Source organism: Octodon degus, unplaced genomic scaffold, assembly GCF_000260255.1.
Source record: "Octodon degus isolate 3935 unplaced genomic scaffold, OctDeg1.0 scaffold00193, whole genome shotgun sequence".
NCBI lineage: Eukaryota > Metazoa > Chordata > Mammalia > Rodentia > Octodontidae > Octodon > Octodon degus.
Genome location: NW_004524769.1, coordinates 521,176 through 542,013, shown reverse-complemented (window position 1 = coordinate 542,013; position 20,838 = coordinate 521,176). Strand labels below are relative to the sequence as shown.

The following is a 20,838-nucleotide window of genomic DNA, read 5'->3' as shown; positions in this document are numbered from 1 at the left end:
ATGTGGTGCTGGGGGATTGAACCGCGGTCCCTGATGCTTTGCTAAGCTTGTTCTAAGTAGGTGCTTTAGACCACTGAGCCATCTCTCCAGCCCCTGTCTTTATATTTTTTCTAATATCAACATTCAAAATTCTCCTTTACGCCATGCTTTCTCCACAGCCCCCACAGGGTGATCATAATATTTTTAGAACTATCCAATTTGAAATGGTTTCTAAATTTGGGGGTTTCTTCTTTGATTTAGAAGTATCTCATTTATAGTAATTCCCAAATATCTGGAAATTTTCTGAGCATCTCACTGTTACTGATTTTAGCTAAATCTTTTAATGTTTAGAAGCAATACTTCGTATGTTTTCTGTCCTTTTAGACTTACTGGAGCGTATTTTTGGCTCAGTGGAGGATCTACCTGGGGAGGCCACCACAGGCACTTGAACGGAACAGGTTTCCAGCAGCTGTTACTAGAAGTGTTTGCGAACATCATTTAGACAAAAGTAGTTCGTAACCTTGTGCAGGTCTTTTATTCCTAAAATAAATTTTCTTCTTTTGGGGGGAAGGGGGATTGAGGAATATTAAAGTCTCCTACTATGACTGTGGAACGGTCTCTATTTCCTTTAATGTTGTCATACTTGTTTTGTGCATTGCAAAGGTCCAGCTTTCCGCATATGCACATTTCTGTCCCATGCTTGAGGCGCCTCCTTTTCACTGTGAGTGCCACTGTCCTTTGTCTGATACTGGTACAGCCATCTCATCTACCAGGCTAACCATCTCAGGCGCCCACCCGGGGAATCCCAGCCAGGGACTCCAACCGATGTGTGTATTGTATTTAAAGTACATCTCTCTATTTCAAGGATGTCTACATATTTAAAATGTGTCTTTGTAGGTAACACAGAGTTGTTTTCTAATTTATCTGGATGATCACTGTCTTTTAAATTCATTAATGTGAACTAATGATTTCTGTTTAAAATAAATTTTATTCGGAAAAAATTTATGTACAATAAGCCGTAGCCATTACAGCTTTAGGAAAGACTGCACTGCTTATTTACTTTTTAATTTGTTTTGTTTGTGCTCCTCCTCTTCCTCCTTCTATTCTCCTTTGCTTGACTATTTTTTCTATTTGAAAATTGTTAGAGTTCTAACTTACAAAAGGCCTACTAATTGGCTTCTTAGACCACATCTCTTTGTATTATGTATTACATTGTCCTAAGGATTCCATTATGTATCCTGAATATTTCATAGTGTACTTAATCCTGTAACACTTCATGCACAACGTAGGCCTCTCCCAGCCACATTAGGTCTCCTCCCTCTACCTATTAACAGGTGTCACATTTGTGTCACACCCACGTGTGCCCCTAGGACACAACGTGCGGATCAGATACCTCTTTTTCCAAAGCGCTTGGGATAGAAGTGTTCTAGATTTACTTTGAGATTTTGGAGTATTTGAAGAATTTACTAGCTGACGAATGAACACTCCTTATCCGAAACCATGAAATCCAAAATATCCCCAAATCTGAAGCATTTTAAGATCCTGCCAGCACTCAAAAAGTTGCAGATTTGGGAGCATTTCAGATGTCCGATTTTGGGATTAGACATGGTCTACCTGCATAATATTTGCTTTAAACAGTCATTAAAGTAAAGCAGTGGGAGACGCAGGTTTTTACAGCCACTGTGATATCCACCATTCCTGATATTCTCTTTGTTCCGGAGGTCTGCCTGACCCAGCACTGGTCTAGCCTCTCAGCCTGTTCCCTTTCTAGCATCATTTTGCCTCAGCCCAAAGAATTTCCTGCAGCATTTCCACGCTGTGGGTGATGGCAATACATTTTCTCTACTTTAGTTTGTCCAAAAATGTTATTTTGATTTTAGTCATCAAGGAATTTTTTTAAAGAGAATTTAAAAATAGTAAAAGAAAAAAAGAAAGAGAAAACATTACAAATGATACAGAATCTCACTAAACAAAGTAGTAGGAATTCAACAATGGCTGTTACATTGCATATTTTCATCTTCAGATTAGTTGTGCAGGTTGCCAGGCATAAGCACGCAGTACGGTCATCAAGGATCTTCACTGGCTGGAGAAGTCCAGGGGCACACATTTGAGCTCTTCAAGGAAGCCACTCCACTGCTTTCTGATTGCCCTGGTCAGGGTGAAAAGCTTAAAGCCATCGTGGTCGCTGTCCCTCAGGGAACTGTCTTCATAACAGCATGGCTTTAATTCTTATACTTTGTTTTTATACTTTTCTGCTGGATGGTTAAGGCCAAGATAAAGCAAGATCTATGTAACAAGAGTTGTAGCTTTTGGGTCTGATAAGGTCAGTGAAATCTCCTCAGGATTTATCCTGAGATCCGGTACCTCAGATTGTACATCCTTTGTCAGTGCAGCCATGTGGATGAGTCACGGCCATTGCTTGGCCAATGTGCTCTCTGTGAAAGCCTGAGAGAATGTTTTCTCTCCGTGTGACTCTCCTTAGGCACACTCTACATCATCGATCACTTTCCTCTTTGGCCCCAAAATCTGTTGTTATGTTGAGCTGTAGGGGACTCAGGTCAACAACTTCTGACATTGCCAGTCAAGTGGAAGACCCAATACTATTATGGACTACTGGACTATTTTGTAATATTTTGCTGAGTTCATATACCTATAATATTTAAATGATGGAACTAAACAAAAAAAGGGATACAGACAAATGGCCATTTTGTATCTGTGTATTCAAAATGGTTAGGATAGATATATAGCTGCAATCTCTTAATTCAATGAATAGAGAGATTTGTTCTGATAGTATTTGTAAATAGGATATCATGTCTACACCTTGTACAACAAATAACCCCTAGGAAGACAGTATGCAATCTGTTAATTGAAACTGTCCTCCCAATTTGATTTGAAACTGTCCCATTGCTATTTGTTTCTCAATAAAATTATGGGGGGAAAGGGGGATTGTCTTCAATGAGGGGGCAGTCATCACCTTCTCATGCTGCTTGGCCCTCAGCAGCCTGACTTGTCCACATACACTTCTTCTCCTACTTTTCCTGCTTGGGTTAGCTGCTATTTCTTAATCTATCAATTTATGCCTTCTAGCACACGAGGGTACTTCATCACACACCATATCTTCACATTCTCTCTCCTTTAGTATGATTCTTAAAAAACCCATAATTCAGACCTTGGTCCCTAGTGCTGTCCATCTGTCCATCTTTGTCAATACTTCCTTCTCTTCCCTGATCTCAAGGTTTCTGTCAATCTACCTTCAGGTTCACATAATCTTTTCTCTATTAGTTGATTTACTACCCAGCCCATCTACTGAACAAAGTCTACAAGTATGTCCTCCCCATTGTAAAATTTTCGGTCCAGACTCCATTTATGCATCACAACCATAGTTTCTTGATCATGCTTCCCATAGCGATGACAACTGCTTTACGGTTGTGTCTGACGCCCTAATGCTAGATCCCTCTCCAAGTCAGCTTCTGTTATCCCCTTCCTCGGCAGTGGGTGACACCACCCTGGCTCTTCAGATATCAAATAATTTCTAAATATTTTGAAAGTCCTGTTGTGGACACTCGGGGCTCTGTAATGAATCTTGGCAGAGTGTTAATGACCTGCTTTGGCAGATGATGTCTGAGAAGCAGTCCCTGCACGCCTGCTGCCACCACCCTGTGATGCCCAGGAGCGCATACCCAGGCCTGGCTGCTCCCACGTGCCCAGGATGGCCCAGTGCTCAGAAGCGGCCACAGATCTGTCCAGGGAAGCTGTTGCCTCTCACAACGCCCCCCTCCCACCCCCCATTTCTCCTCACTGTCTGTGCTTCTAGCTATTCCGAGCTCCTTCAAATGCCTCCCTTGCCCAGACGCCGAGGCTCTCGGGAGCTTCAGCCACTGCGGCCACACCCCTGCTTGGCTGCGACCATGCTCAGTGCAAAGCCGTGGTGGCCACTCCCTCTGCGGTTTGACTCCCTCCGAATGCCGCCACGTGCAGGTGCGTGCCAAAGCCCTCCAATAGTTGCTTCTTTGTTTTTGTAGAGTTTATAGTTCCATGTGCCCGGTTCAATCCTTGAGAAGCTGACTTCTCTGTGACAGCCCTGCAGTATCATTTTTAGAAAGTTCAGAGCCAGCAAGCATGTATTAGGTACTTAGAGGTGCATGCGTGTGAGTTTACGTGTGTGTACAAACATGGCATAATAAGCACTTCAGTAATCAAAGGCAAAATAAATCCAGAAGTCAGAGGAATGTACACCTGAAGAAGAAAGGCCGGCCTCAGAGAGGGAAAGCGCACAAGTGAGTCCCAACTATGACGGTGCCCCAGCCCCGAGCTAACAGCTGGCCACAGCAGCATCCGCTAATAAATACTTGGCCTGCCGTAGATCCAGGACGGCCACGCATCATCGACTGAAGGCCTCAAGTAATTTAGTTCTGTTCTTCTAAGAACAAATTTTCAGAGGCCTTCTCTACTACCTGGAGCCCTGAAAACTCTCAAAATCACTTAAGATTCAGAGGAGCTCTAGTGGCAGGCTTCTGGGAATGGCTAAGGACTTATGAGATTCATTCGCAGGTAAAATGTGTGGACCACTCCACGTGGGGCACATCCTCAGCACGTGGCTCGCAGGAGGGAGTGCTGTGAGTAAACTGCCATTCAGGCGCCAGCAGAAAGCAGAACCTTGCATGCAGGTATGGCTCCTTGGTCCACGACACAGACCTCTTGACCAAGCCAAAGTTCCTGAAGGTTGAGAAGACGAGAGGCCGTGTGCAAGAATGTCACTGTCTCCGAGCAGGAAGAGCCCTGAAGGCATGTCTGTGGGGACGTTTTCCCGGGGACTGGGCAAGAAGCCTCCCTGGGCTCCTTGTCTTAAGGGAGGCTGAGCGGAACACCAGGGTCCACGCCAGGGGGAGGGAGGTCCTGCTGGCCAAGGGGTAGAAAAAGTGACGTTGTCACATTCAGAGTTCTTTCCCATCTCTAATTTTATGTCTTTCTTTAAAAAGGAAGGAGAGCTCAAACCACTTCAAACTAAGATCATCAGAGACCTGGCTTAGAAAAGCGGCTCTGATCGGAGGGAAGTTTACCAAGATTTCCTGCTCTGCTTGGTAATCACACGCCAGGTCCAGAGATCCCCGCCTAGCTGCTTCCTGGTAAATGAGGGCAAAAATTATAAAAAGAAAGCGGAATAACTTTTCTGGGAATTGAGACGTGTAGGGGGAGACTGTATAAAGAATACACCCCCAAAATAAAAGCTTTTCTCCCCGACAGTCGAAAGCTCCACAAAGCATACTCAACCTTTGCTTTCACAGGGTATTTCAAAGAGCACAACAGACAGGAGACTCCTTTCCACCTGCTTGGTACATGGCTTAAACTGAAGAAGAGTGCATTCCCAGAGGCTAAGTTCTAAGAAGAGAAAGAAATGATTACGTTTTCTTGCTGGAGTCAATAATACCAAATTCTCTGCATTTCCCTAGGTCAAGAGAGAAACAGGTAACCAGTGGGTCTCCCTTGCTCCCCCTCAAACAGCCATGTAATCACACTTTCAAGGTGTGGCTTATAAAAATACATTTTTAATAAAAAGATCAGGAAATGTGCTAATTGCTCTAAAATTGAAATCTTCAGCAGAGCAAATACCCCCACCAGTGTTAGGAAGGAAGGCCTCTTTGGGGGAATGTAGCCCTAATTACATGGCGGCAAGCTTCGGGACGTCCACGTTTACATCAGTGACAGATGCTGATAAGATGGGCGCCCAGGCGTGGGGTCTGGACTCCTGGGGCAGGGGGGCTGATGTTGGTATTTAGCTGCGATCCGCAGGCCAGGAAGGTCAGCTCGGACAAAGCCACGCCTAATGAAGCTGCCAGTGTCTGGGGTGAAAGGGCCACAAAGCCTTTCAAATTAGCAGCTGAATCCGGTCACTCATTAGTGGCTCTGTATGCAAGGGCTGCGCCCTAAGCCACGACCGGCAAACGCGTAGCTGCTCAGCCTGCACACAAAGGAAATAAAATAGAGGCTTGGGGGGAACGGGAATCTCACGCTGGCTCCCCGCCTCGTCACGTTTTGGCACTTTTTTCTTTTTCTTTGCTGTCTTTATTTTTATATTAATGACAGGGCTGCAGTGTGCTTACTTTCCAATTTAGTCCTAAAATAATTACCACAGTGATGAAAATGAGACTTTTCATTGTTTCATTTTAATCAAGAAAGGTCTAGTCAGAAACTGTGTCCGCTAAGATCTGTACAAGACACAGTACGCCCATGCTAACCAGCAGAGCCAATAAATCACACTGAAGCACTTATTAAAGTATCTTCCAGGCCTGAATTTATCACTGATGACAAATTTAATTTGGGTCTACAAGAATTTGTTTCTTGCGTGGGTTTCAACAGAGTTGGGGGGAGCAGCTATGCCACAAGTGGTGTGCTCAAGGTTTGCAGAGTGTAAAAGACCAGAAACCTGTATCCTAGAGCTTCACCGTTGCTGGCAAAAGTGATGCATTAACATTCTTTCCCAGCCAAGCCATTAGAATTAGGAGAATTTTTCAGACGGTGATAATGAGAATTTTTCAAGGCCGTCTGTAACATGCACTCCAGCGAATCCACACTGGCTCTCCACAGGGAGGCCTGCGCTTGCCCCTTGATGATGAAGAAGCGAAAACTGAGATGCACAGTCTTCCCTGGTCACAGGGGAAAGAACCTGAATCTGTGGCAAGGTCACTTTGGCACGAGGGGAAGTGGAAAGGACCCAAGCAAGGAAATTCACAAGACTCAGTCGAGTCTTCTTGCATATACCCAGTGCCGCGGTGACAGAGTGGCGTTCCGACTGCAGGCATCCAGAGAATCGTGCTTCGCATCCACAAGGGCAGACTCTGTTCACCCCACACGCTTCCGGACTGCAATGTGAATGCTGCTTCATTTTCTGGCCCAATCAAGCGCACGGCATAGCTTATCAGGCAGGTCTCATAAGTTGCATGTTCTATCAACGTTTCTGTTCCTGATACAGCTCTACAGGCCTGCATCAGCATCTTTCTGTTGTCTTCAAACAGTATTTGCTTTCTTGACAGTGCAATCAGCATAAAAAGAAAAAAAAATCTCACAGCCAGGCCTGTGGAAGGCAAAGCAAGCAGCCGGAGCTGTAGGCTGACAAGGAGAGCACATTAAGCTCTGGAACAAAAGCGTGCACGTCGACCTGTTTTGCAGACTGATTAATAGAAACAAGCTACGAGGGCTAAGCAGAAGCCGAGCCCTGTTTCACAGATTGATAGAACAAAGACATGGAAAAGAGGGGACATGGCAGCCCCGGAATACAGATAAGCAAAGGTAGGCACAGGCATCTCTGACCACAGCCACGTCCTGGGAAGGCCAAGACCCAGGGACCCGCATGTGGGGTCACCCAAGTGCTCCAGGGTTTAGCAGCCAGTCGAGCAGCAATGTGCCAACCACCTACCACCATCTAAGAATTTCTGGGTTAGAGGAGGGAACCCAGTTGCCCCTGCCCATGTCGGTCCGGCAAAACAGCACTTGTTCATTAGGGTGAATACTCGCCAACCCCCATCTTCTCCAGTAACCCATCACACAGAGCACAGGAGAAGCACACACCACACGCAGGCCCACAAAGACACAGATCACACACGCACAGCCGGTGTGCAGTTAGAATATGAGTGCTTATTTCTAAATTATCCATAGACACTCTGTGTGGCCAGAGGATGTGGCCTTCTTGTTCCTGATAGGAAAAATAAAACTCATCTCCTGTAAGAATATACAGAATTCCAGGAAACGTAAAATGAAAGAAAAATAAGCCATTCACAGGAGATAGCTTCCACTGTCCTCGTAGGGCAGTCCCTCTCAGTTTTCATTTTCTCTCTCTCCATTTTTATAATGTTATGATCCATCTGTCCACTTTTGGTGAGGATATGGCTTTTAAAATGCTTACTACTAATTAAAGGAAGAAAACCTCGCTGCTACTCCTGATATATGATACCGATTCTTTAACGTTGAAAACCATTAAAATGGGGAATATATGAGTTGTTTTACTGGAATTGTAAAGTCATCAAGCATGAATATCTCGTTAACTGACCTGACTACAGCCAGCCCGGGAAACAGAGCGGTTGAGCACTGAGACTGCTGTCTCTCTTGCGTTTTCTCTTTCTTTGGCCTGATTTGTATCATGCGGAAGATACAAATGGTCTCCTACTTCATTGTCCCACCATCATTTCTCTACTCCCAGCTGGAGAAATTCAGTCAAACAAAAGCTTCTTCGGTCTCACTCAGGAGAGGATTTGGTTTGGTATTTTCGGAGTGAGACAGAGGCACAGACGTTGTCCACACCTGCAGGCTCTAGAACCACCGGGTTTCTGTCCGTCAGCACGTCAGGATGGCTCCAGCACCTGCGAAGGCCTCAGAGTGCTCGGCAGCCTGTGCACAGCTCACAGACAAGCCAAGCTCCTCACTTTCCTCAGCAGCCGTCCTGTTTCTCAGGAACCTTAACAATGACTCGCTCCTCGGGATGGGCTCTCGTAGTGCAGGGAAGCCACGAGTAGGGGTGGGTACTGCAAGGCGAGCCCCCGCCTGTCCCCCCCTCCTGGACCTCAAGAGAGAACCGAGTGCACCAAGGTCAGGCTCAGCCCGAGTCAGCTGCTGGGCTTCCTGCCTCCCCTCACCTGTGCCAACCCCACAGAGAAACGCCTCGTCTTTCAAGTGAGTACTCAGCGAAACAGGCAGTGACCCCCAAACTGAAACTCCTCCTTCCCAAATGCGGCCCATGTGTTGAAATCACATAAAAACAGAATCTGCAGATGAATCCTGAGTCTTGAAAACAAACTTGTTCACACTTAGATGGGGACAGCAGCGGAGGTGGCAGCAGAACCCAACAGCGCAGCCCCGGCCAGTTTGGCCCTCAACAGTTGCTGACTAAGTTTCAGTCCAGTACCTTCACTTGGTTCTGAAGGCTGGTGTACTGATTCCTGATTCGGTGCAGACCTAGTGATGCCGCAAGATTTAGAGCTGGGCTTCCAAATCACTGAGGCAACAAACAATGTTTGTTCCAGCTTCTGTGCTCAACAGCTCTCCTTCTAGAACCATGGTGTTCTGAGCTACTCCCTGCCTTGTGAACCTCCAGGGACGAGGAACATTGGTAGCCCTTATTAGATTCAGCTTTAAGATCAATATATCCCAGAATTTCAATAAGGTGGCAGCGTGAAAGGCCGTGGGAGGAGCAGGAGCTGCTGTGCACTCAGTCAGGCAGCCACCCGAGGCACGTAGCTCTCCGCCCAGTCCTGCACACGACGCGTGAAGCCCAAAGCCCAGTTTGGAAAGTGTGGGAAGCCAGTGTGCTGCCTCTGGCCTTTCTGTTTCTTTACAAACAAAGCAGTGGCTTCACTTAGTCTTCGCTGTTGATTTACTGTAGATCCGGGGGAAATTCCAGCACCGCTTTTTATTTATTCGATCTAACCTATAAACCCATCACGCAGACTGTAGGGCTAAGGGCTCCTAGATTAACCAGTGTTTATCACCACCACCTCCAGATGCTGTCTTGAGAAGTTTTTCATGGGAAGACCCCTCCTCAGGCAAGATCTCAGCCGTTTCCTCAGTGCGCACCTGCCTACCAGGGCTCCTCTTCTGCCTTTCCACTTTAGTTTTTGCTGTGGATTTCATGCTTGAACACTATTAGTCACAGTCACTGTATTTACGCACCAACCAAGCTGATCTCCTCTAATATTTGAGCAAAACAGCCTCTTCTTGTGAGTGAATGCAGACTTGTGGTCACCTGGTGGTGCTGCACACCCAAGGCCTTCCGGTTCCGGTTCTGGTTCCGGTTCTGAGTGGCAGGGAAGCACTCATGCTCAAGGAATGTTCTGCACGCAGCTTGCCTGCTGCCCAACACTACCCTTATCTTTCCTGGATGAAAGCCCCCCGCCAGGCTTCCCTCACACGAGAATGAGACTGCACCTACGCGACCTTAAACACTACCTGTAAGTCTTCATTTACCAGACTTCCCATCACTGTCCCATGGCTCTGGACAAAACAGCGGAAATGCGCTAGCTTCCTTTCCTGATTGAGTCACACTTATCACACCATGAGCAACTCATCATGCAGAGCAGCTCAACAATATTCACCAGCCACTTCTTAAAGTTCTCTCTTCTGCTCTCTCTCTGTCTCTCTCTGTGTGTCAGTCTCTGTCTCTCTCTCTGTCGCTCTCTCTCTCTCTCTCTCTCTCTCTCTCTCTCTCTCTCACACACACACACACACACACACACACACGAAAGCATTTTCCCAGCCCAGTGGTGGTGAACCATGACGCATGACGCATGTGCCACAGCGGGATGCTTGTACCATCAAAAGCTCTAAGAAGTCTCTATCACTATGCTAGAGTAGGCTTCCTACCAACCTCAGTGCTGTCCCTTCTGCCTTGGTCTAGTTAATTAGTATAAAAATGATACCAAACAAAATGAACAAAACAAAAATTTACTTTTCAGAGAAGAAATTAATACATTGTTTAGCATTTCAGATCTCATTTCATTCCTATGAGAAAAATAAACCATAACAAGTGAAAATAAATTAAAAAATAGAAGTTTTGGAGCCCATCAGATTGCAGTTTGATTTCCAGGCCACTGGAAAATGGGCATCCTCGGCTGAGCTATTTAACTTCTCCAGCCTTTCATTTTCTCATCTCCCCAGTAGGGGAGCATACTAGGCAGCCTGCCCAGTGCTGAGACATGATACCCCTAGGCTTGATGCAAAGGAGGACTGGTTTCATATGGCTCATGGTTTCAAGGGCTCAGTCCATAGGCATGGCTCCAAAGCCACAATCTGGAGGAACAATGTGGCCGAGAAAATGTTCTCAGCCCATGGTGGCTGGAGGCAGGAGAGGATGCCAAGGAGAGATGAAGCAGCCAGGGCACAGCCCCATGATCCACCTCCAGCGGGCCCCAGCTGGCAACAGTGCATGCAGATAGGAAGGACAGCGGACTAACCCACAGATGAGGGCAGCGGTACTATCCAGTCACCACTGCAAGACTCTTAATTGGGACGACCTTGCAATTCACCTTCTCTGTCATGGCACAATGTAGAGTTGCTATGAGGCTAAAAGACAGTGTCACCTAAGGTTTCATACATGAGTGATGTTCAGAACAAGGCAGCTATTATTCCTTGCTTGGCCATTTGGCAGATGGGACTGTGGCCCAGGGAGACTAAATAATGTGTTTAACAAAGGAAATAAGTTCTAAGTGTTGAAACTGAGACTCCAGCTCATGGGGGGACAGCCTGTCCCCAAGGCTTTATACTACCCTGTCTGCCTCCTTCAGACGGTAGAACCAGAGTTGTGACTGACTGTTGGGAGATGCTGCTAGAAATTCATTACCAGAGGAAAGGGACAGACAGTTTGTGGGGAGAGGGAGGCAGCAAGAAAAGCTTAGCCCAGCATGCACAAAGCCTTCCCCATTAGAGAGGGCATTGCTGTCCACTGTCCTCTGCCCAGCTGCCCATGGGTCACAGAGGACCCTCAAGGGCATGAGGAGCATAGGCCTCAGGAGTCCTCACAGAGCTTCCTGGAAGCACAAAGGCCTCTCCCATGGAGCACAGCACAGAGCCTGGCTGCGACGGCCACAGCACAGCAGGGTGACCCACAGCAGTGCCACAGATCTGTGTGCCTCAAGCCTGTCTCACTCTCAATGCAAGTCAGAAAGGGATTAAGATGTGGACAGAGGCGTGACCACATCTGAGCCACAGGTAGAGGTGCCGTGCCAGAAGGTAGAGCAGCAACAGCAATGGGAGTTAATATAGACTGGGACCATCCTGGGTCTCCAACTGGGGAGCTGGAGAAATTTGGCTGCCCACTGGCTGGAATCTGAGCCGCACCACATTGGGTTGTGGGCTTTTCTTTTCAAAGCTTCACTCTCTAGAGCACACAACACAAAGGACTCCGACGCCCCCTCCTCTCCCACACTGCTCCTCTCCCCTGCAAACTTCCCTCACCTCGGAACCCGGAGAGCCCCTACAGAGCAGTGGCCTGGATTTCTGGCCACTTTTGTGCAACTCAGCAGCCACAGCCAAGTCTTCTAAGATGCAAAGCAGCCACGTCCTGGGGGTCCTAGGTCGAGAAGTTGATGGGCATCTGTCATTTCTAGGATGCTCTGGTGTAGACTAGGAACTTGGCAGGTGGACTCTAGAATCCAGTTTCCATTCTGCCCAAACCAACTCTGAGGCTTCTTCTGGTCAGCCACCTCTCTGACCAAACCTCCCTACCCAGATCCCTCTGTTCAAAGGGAGCTACATGACAAGAGGCTCTTGTGAACTCTGGCTCTTGGGAATGATTGTTACTAATGAAGTCCTGCTTACGGAAAAGAGTTACAGGTGGTCTAAACGAACAGCAGGCATCTGTGAGTGAGGTGCACTAGCCAAATGCCAGGTAGTCACCATCGCTGCTTGCTGGCTGAGCTGCCTTCCCAGGCTGTGCAGGCAGAAACAGAGACAGTGCCAGCATGGGTGTCAAGCCTCCTGCACTGTGGACCTGGCCTCAGGCCTCCCCGCCTCTCGCACTAAGCAGCCCCCGCACACCTGTGCAAGGCTTTGGGCCGGGCTGGGGTGGCTGCGCCGGCTGGTCAGAGCTGCCTGTGCTGAAGGCTGAGCTGTGTCCAGCAGCCCCAGCTCTGCAGGAACCGGCTCGTGACTCAGGCTCTCTTCGCGGGCTGCTCTGGCTATCAGTGAGAGGTAGGAAGTGAAGCGATCGGCCTGCTTTCTACTCTTGCAAATCAACAGGGCTGTTGTTAAAACAGAAATGAATCTGATCCTACACAGCTTTAAGGGCAGTCAGCTGCATTCTGAAAAAGGCAAAAATGTAGACAGAGCCCTGAAATTCTAGAGCCCGACAGAGCAGCACGGATTTCATAGTGGGAGAGCCAGTGGGCCCCAGGCCAAGAAAAATGAAATGTGAGCCTGGGCCTTCAAACAGAGTCATGTAAAAGCAAGTGCGTATTTGCTTAACACTTGCTCAAAGACCTTTCCTATGCCTGACTCTGCTGGAACCACCAGGATATAGACAGGGACCTCTGAAAACAGGATTCAGAACTCACACTGTGCTTCGGCAGGCTGGCTTCTGAGTGTGAAGGGACTTCTCTACTTAACAGGGAGATGTTTCTTTTTTCTCTTAGTCCAAGTTAATCACAATGGATGACTGTAAAACTAAAATAAATGCACCCATTCTGCCCATCTCCGTGCCCAAATTCCATCAGACGAGCTCCAATTGCTTTTCTAATCTGCTCGCTCAATATCTGCTGTTAATTTGTTTGCTGTTTCAAGAACTTGAAGACTGTCAGCAAAATACATGATGCATTACAAAACTTATAATTGGAAATGAAACCTCTGAAGCCTCTCTGGCAGGGTAGACGTGAAGCACCGCAGTGCTGAGCAGCACGGGGAACCGTGAGCAACCTCCTGGCAATTTGTGTGCAGACACAACTGTGTGTGCTGCAGACAGAGGAGTCCACACTTAACTCCACTTGGAAATGCACTGAGAAAATTACATCTAAATGAATGCATGAATGAACGCATGCATTTATGACAGGAAAGAGGGGACAGAGCAGGGGTGGGAAAGCCCTGCGCACACGTCCTCTGTGAAGGCAGCCCCAGGCCTTCCCCCGCTGGTGCAGCCACCCCAACATTTCTCTGCCTATGCCCGCTGCAGCTCGTCTGCTGTAGGAGGGGAGACACTGCCTCTGAGGTCACTGCCTCTGACAAGCTACACGGGGCCCACTGGGGTGTGAAGAAAAAGTGCTGTGTTCCTGACCTCTTGGTCTGCCTAGAGATCAGACTCCTGGCCATCGAAAGCCCAGTCCTCATCACTGAACGCTGCAGGACGGCGGCTCTGTGCTTCTCCTGGAGGAGAAGGAGGCACAGCGGAGCTGAGCAGCACAGTGCGCTCCCATCCCGCAGCCAGCGCCTTGTCTGTCCTACAGCCTGGCTGCTCACCACTTAGCACATGGATCTTTTGCTACACTGCATCTGAGCATCAAAAGGCCACTGAAATCATAAAAAGCAGAGGCCACTCGGCTTTTAAATGCCAAGTCCACAGGCAAGTTCACTGAAACTCACTTGCCACTATGCCTTGGTGGTGGATTCCGTACTGGAAACACAAGTGACTTCCAAATTCCACCTCCCCGACCCTGGCTAGAGGAGCATTACCGCAGCAGCCAGAGCTTGGCAGCTCTGATTTTCATCTCGTCTCTCTGGCCATCCTTAGGCATCAGAGAAACATCACAGAGTCGAGGGTGCCTCAGAAAGGGAGCTGGGAGCCACAACTGTGGAGGCAGTGGAGGGCGTCAGGGATGAGACCAGCGCTCAGATCCGGAGGCTGACCAGATGAGAGGACACAGGACTGCGCTCTCCTGTCCCCAACGAGGGAGAAGGAAAGTCGCAAGAGGTGGAGGAACTGCTGCACATGGGTGCCTGCCTTGGAAGATGGCTCCGCACTGCTTGGGAGAAGGAGGAGGCAGCAGAGCCATGGAGCCGACCTCGAGACCCTCCTGCCCTCCTTCCCAGCGTGGAATGCTGCATGGGGCTTCCATGTCTTCAGTTAGGACTCGGAACTGCCCCACTCCCATCACACCACACGGCAGTCCCCTTCCATGGCGGCCTGCTCCAGCCCCAGCACCACCCGCTGCACGTATGGGGCGCCCCAGCCCCAGGCACAGTAAGGCACCTCCTTCAGATGCATTCCCTTCCGTGGTCAATTGCGAAGTGGTCCTTAGTTCTCCCTAATCCTCATGTAGCTTTCAGCTGTAATACCATTCAAACCCTGTAAGGCAAACTAATAGCAAACTGAGTCATTGACTGATTGAGTTAGTGAGTGATGAAGTCAAGCCCAGGGCCCTACACACACCATGCAGGTGCACTGCCGTGTACTTTTTTTGAAAGCCTGTGGCAAGGTGGAAATGCTTAGTATCAAGGTTCTGGGCTTTCTTTCTTTCTTTTTTTTTTTTTTTTTAGTTAAAATTACTCATTACCAACAATTCAGAATTTAATATTATATTTCACTTAGAATATTCACTGGAAAGCATGAAAATAAAATGGCTCAGTTTATAGCTATTGGGTTTGAGTATCTCCTGGGTTATTAGCAGCTGCTGCCCTCCAGAGAACATCAGGGACCAAAGAAACACAAATTCAAAAGGAAGAATACTGGTGTCTGCAGTACAAAGTCATGCAAACTTCTACTCAAGGTCTGCATAATGAAACAAGTTAAAAACTACACTGCGCAGGGCACTGTAGAAAGCAAGCCCGTCTACAGGTATGTGTTTCCCTTGAAGGAGATTGTAATCATGGTCAGTGGGCAGCACGTGCAAGGCACTAGGCCAGGCTTCACTCATCCCTGTCCTACACGCTGAACAGACAGGCTCAGCCCTCGCCCCCCCGCGTCTGTGAGCCCAGGCTGGAGCCCGGCCCCGACTCCAGCACCGAGTCTCCTTACAGGCAGACTGGAAACAGCACTGCGCGGCTTGCAGCACTTGCCAATGCTCGCGGGTGCTTCCTCTGGCCCTGGTGGTGAGCCTGCGGCATGCGCACTGCCATGGGCGGCTCGTGTCCCTGAGAGCTCTAAAAGGCTCGCCATCGCTGCTCCAGCCTGTTGCCTCCTTGTGCTATGGCTGAGGTGACTTTCCCTGCATAACCCCTGAGAGGAAAGCAGATGAGAAGACAGGTGCAAGGCCACGTTAAGAACCCTGCCCGCGGCCCCAGGCAGAAATGGGAGCTCCGCTTGCTGCACAGAAATGCGGATCCAGAGGTCCTTAAACGTCCCTCAGAGCCAGTCAGTCCTGTGGGCCTGGGGCTACGCATTTTACAAAGCATCTTGCAGTACATTCCAAACAACCGGTAGCTCCAAAAAACAAGATGAAACCAAGATTTCACTTTCTTCAACCTCTGCTTTCTCAAGAAAAACCCAAAGTACCACAACCCCAGGGATGGAAATCCCATTTAGTGATTTCCCTCACTGTAAAGAGGTACCCAGCAGGAAAAAATTGGAGTTCTGGGGAAATTCCCCGACACGGGACATCTAACCACAGCTTCAGGATGTTTTCAGGAGTTGGACTGGTGCTGCCTGTTTTACTGACTGCTCATCCGGTTCTGATCCCAACGCTGCTGTCTGTGCTCCCCCCCCCCATGGGTCACACCAATCGCAGCGCATATGTGAGCACCTCAGGTCTACGTCTACCCCTTGAGATGCTGCCCAGTCTGCATCAGGACCTCAAGTCGTCCCCCCTTTATGCGGGGGCTGAAATCTAGCCCAGCCAAGCCCTGTCCCCAACAGACTCGCATTGGCTCAGATAATGGAGGACACAGCTTCCGTCTCCATCTCGACAACTACCGAGCTGGGGTCTCTGGAAGTTCTGCTCCTTCAGGAGCAGCCTAAAATGCTCTTTTCCTGTTGCAGATTGTTTGGAAGTATCTTCACTTGCGGCATAACTGGCCTTGACCCACAGGAAGGGTTTCCATGCCAGGCAGAGGCCATCCCTGGATCATGTCTCTGTCACTAAGGGCTGGCCTGAGAAGCTGGAAACGCGAGCACCAACATCCCGCACTACCCTGAGACCCGCTTTCCCACTACAGTTTGACAGAACTAATTTCTGCTGTTCATTCTCTTGCCCTTTACCATAAAAATAAATCAATCGCATTAATATAGCTGGATCTAGAGAGGACCTGCAGCTGCTATGCGCTAATGACAAGTCCCCCACCTCCCCCGAGATGCATTCACCATGCCAGGCTCTCTGGGTCAAACCAAGACGCTGCCGCTTACTCTCCAGTGTTTCCTGAGGGAGCCCGGACCTGCCTGTGCCTGAGCTTTCTTATCAGCCAGGGAGAATCATAACAGTGCTGATCTCCTAATGGATTATCAGGATTAAATGAGATGACAGACATAATGAGTTTAGAACAATGCCTGGTGCATGACCTTTCCTATGGAGCTCACAATGGTGACCAGATGGATTTGGAACAGAAGTGTATTGCCAGTACTTTGACACTGCCTCTCCCATCCTCCTGGATACTGCCCAGTGGAGCCACCCAGTGCACACCTGGTCCACAAGGTGAGCAGCAGTGTGTAGCGCCTAAGCTGAATTCCGTTTTGTCGCCTCTCGCCACATTACCACAGCTCCAGCTGAGACGAGAAGCTCAGCTCTGTTCAGCACGGACACTGAACCTCCATGAGGATCCCAGAGGCCCAGACCCCAGCGAACACTCACCTCCAGGCTCTCACTATGGAGGAGAGGAAGCGCCGGCTCCAGGGCTCAGGGACTTGCCCAAGTCCCCCCAAGTGCTTAGTGGCAGAGGCAAGAACGCAAACACTCTCAGTGCTATCCCATAAGCCCCCACAAACACTTCCCATCTATGGTCCTGTGGCGACCCTGAAAGCAGGTTGTGATTGCTGCCTCCAAAGCACAGACAAGCTCAGCTTCCTCAGTCCAGGCTCTTCTTCCGGCCTGACAACTGGGCATGTGGGGAGCCGAGACCCCAGTGTCTCCCATCTGGCCCCATAGGGCTGTGCCTGCGTCCTGGCTTTTGGGGCACAGTTTTGGGAATGTTAGCCCTGCGGTCTCCACATGGGCCTACAGCTGTGCATGCACCATCCTCGCTTGGGGTCCTCTGAAGGCACAGACTACTGCTCTCTGTCAAGGGGAGAACTGGAGTCTCAGGGGAGGCTTTACGTTTTGTAAATGACCAGACCTTACAGAGCTGGTCATTCTGGTATATAGAGAGATTTGAGAAACCCTAATCTCAGCAAGGTATTATAGGCCAGCATCCTGTGTAAAAACAGAAGGCCACGGGCCACCCAAGGCTGATCGAGTTCTTCTCCATCACAGAGACCCTTCCGTGGCCCCAATCCCACATATACAGATACATCTCCCAATGCCTTACCCTATGGTTCTTGACTACACGGATCTGTTGCACAGTGGAAATACACACTATGTTTGTAGCCCTACCAGAGTATGTGTTCTGTTGGAAATCCAGCAAGAGGCTTTCTTGCCATCCAAATCACATTCATCTAAAGCCCCTAAGTCCAAGGCACTCTTTCTTGGTGTCTAGCTACAAAACAGAAGAGAAAACCATCGGAAGGAACACTTACCAAGGTGCACCGTATATCCTGAATCCCTTCACTGTGACCTCCGAGTCTTGCAAGTAAATACTGTTTGTCAGGAGGGCCTGGACGTTGTCAAAGTCCTCTGGTTTCAATTTGGACACAGAGGGGAAACGGTAGTAGTCCTGTTTAACAAGGTCTGCCATGAACTCCTTATCAAATGTCAGTTCGTGGTTCCCAGCAATCACTATTTTATATTCATATGGCAGGTTTCCTGAAATAAGAAAAAAAAAAAAAAAAAGAAAAGCAGCAATTAGCAAGCCTGTTTCCCATCACGAAGCACGCCCGCCACAACTGCAATTAGCGGATGGCTCGCCCACGTCAAGCGGCTCCCGCGTTCCGCTGTGTTTCTGCATGGGCCACAGGGCATCCGTCCTTTACACTGGCCAAAAATGGACACAGGCAGGAGACAGCAAAGTGCTGGGACGTCAAAGGCACCGAGGAGTCGCTCAGCCTTCTACGCCCATCTCACGCTTCTGTGTCCAACAGATTCACTGTGAGGAACCCATGCAGGAGTGAGTCTGCACTTCCTAATTACCTGGCAAAAAGCACTTTCGTTGTGACCCTTCCAAGGTGACCTGGATTCAATTTGGTTCTCAAGAAACAAGCCAACCTACTATTCTTAATAACTCCGAGAAGTGCTAGATGTTCAGGATAACTTTCATGCAAAAGACAGGGCCTGGCCAGCATCCCACCGTTTGCACCGAGGAGGGGACCACATAGTGCAATTTGCTCTCGCAAGCCTAATTTCACGTTTACTTTTCAGCTTGTGAATAAGAAGGACATTATTAAAGGCCTCGATTGGTAGGCTAACTTTGGTCCCATTGGGATGGGAGAAGAAACTGTAAAGCTTAACCTCCTTTTAATATTTATGGCATGGAAATGTGAGTTCTCAGTGTGTGCTTTTTATGCAAAAGTTTCCCGATCGAAATGAGATAATTCTGGGAAGAAGAATGAAAGCTATAAAGCAAAACCCAAACACGAGACTTCTGCATAGATTTATAATGTTTGAATAAAGTACGGATCATACATATTAATAACCATGCGCAATTCTATAAGAACCAAAATCTAAATGGAGATAGGACCAGGCAGCTCTCCCTGTCCTGAGATTAATTCCCCGTTCTCTTGTCTGCCACCACCCACCTCACGGTTTGGCGCCTGCTCATTTTGTTTTATTTTATTATGTTATTTTGGAGGGAGAAGGGGGAATAATGCAAAATTAATGTTGCCTGCTATCCCAGGAAGAATTAAAGTTACCCCAAGCGGGAAATTGGACCCACTTGTAACAGTTGGTTCTTACAGCAAACTAGAACCAATGATTTAATCACGGAAAGTTAGTGGGAAGAGAATCTGGGGGAGTTGGGGCAGGGCAGCTTCTGTCCCAGTCCACTTGGATGTCAGCACTACCGAGCCTCAGGATGGCATGGCCAGCCCTGGAAGTCATAGCACTTTCTAAGGGTTAGGTGTTCTGTGGTGTTACTATTTTTCACTGGCTTTTAATTGTTGGCTTCTAACACCAATGGAATTGCCCAGAGAGCAGGTGCCGTAAGGGGGACGCTTCGAAAGGGATGCAAGCATGCTGATAAAAAAATAACACTGCAGAGGGACCAAAACCTGAAATGCTGAGGCCAAGCATGAGCGAGTATCCTGGGTTACTGGCGCACATGGCCACGTGGCAGGGACCTGGCCACAGTTATCTGCAAGGCTGTGCCAAGGCGCTCACCCCAGACGGGAGGCCTCTCCCAAGTGCACGGCTGCTGGGAATGAACTGTCTACAAGACAGCAGTGGTATTTCCACACTTCCTGTGCCCAAGACGCAGAGGAGAGATGTGGTAGCCACGCAGCACATTCCCAGTACTGCATGTGCAGGAAATCCACGAGGCCTGCACCCTAAGATCTTGGCTCTGCGCCCCACTGGCTGGTGATGCACCCTAGGTTCTCTGTGGTCCCCTGGCCTAAGCAGGCCAGTTTCCCAGGACAGGGGTCACTCCTAGGCAGGTCTGCCTGTGGGGTCCCCGAGCCACCTAGGCTGCCCCAGCACACTGTGGTCCCCTGGCTACCCCCCTCCTCCCTGGTGGCAGCATCACCTCCAGTCCTTCCACCTACGTATCTGCTGCTGTCGGAGGCTGTGGCTTCTCTACCTCTCCTTACTCTAGAGCTTTGGTCACCAACAGGGGACACTAGGACACAGGACAAAGGAAAATGTGCCCTTTCCCTTTCAGACCAGTTTGAGCAACAGGAGGAAGAAAGGAAACGTGCAGCAAAGCAGCGCTCCCTGGGAGCCCAGCAGTCTTGGAGTCCTTCAAATCACACTCTAGAGACCCGGCACGGAGAAGCAGTCACCAACAGGAGCCGCAGAAGGGCGCCGACGTTCGCACATGGGCCAAACCCTCCCACCCTGAGAACCCAGCAGCAACTCCTCACGCACGTTCTGAGGTCTTCTGGCATATTTTCTTTTCCGCTGAGCTGACCTTTCATCTATAATCTGCCAACCTTTATGTTCTGTATGAAAAGTCTAAGCAGGGCAGCTGACAAATCTCCTGCTCCTTGATGGCATTTTCATTTTTTCCAGCCTGGATTAATTTGGAAGGCTCTGCCATCCAACTCCCAACTTCTTGCCATTCCAACAGCGTCACTTTCAAACAGCCAGACAGAAGGGCGTTAGCCTTTACCCATTTTACTCAGATCAAGCACCAAAGGTGGCCTCCTTGGATAAAAAATCGCAACCCCAGGTAGGTACTGTAATGTAGAGAAATCTCCTCTCCCCGAAGCAG

General features: G+C 48.8%; 1 protein-coding gene across 9 annotated transcripts in view; it reads right to left on the bottom strand.

Annotated features, from left to right (window-relative positions):
- The window catches only part of Mpped2 (metallophosphoesterase domain containing 2), a 162,799-nt gene that overhangs the window by 61,267 nt on the left and 80,694 nt on the right, over window positions 1-20,838 (bottom strand). For all 9 annotated transcript variants that reach the window (XM_023704244.1, XM_023704245.1, XM_004644107.2 and 6 more), the window contains one exon: window positions 18,053-18,278. In XM_023704244.1, coding sequence (XP_023560012.1) covers window positions 18,053-18,278 — 226 coding nt within the window. The remainder of the gene's footprint in view (window positions 1-18,052; window positions 18,279-20,838) is intronic.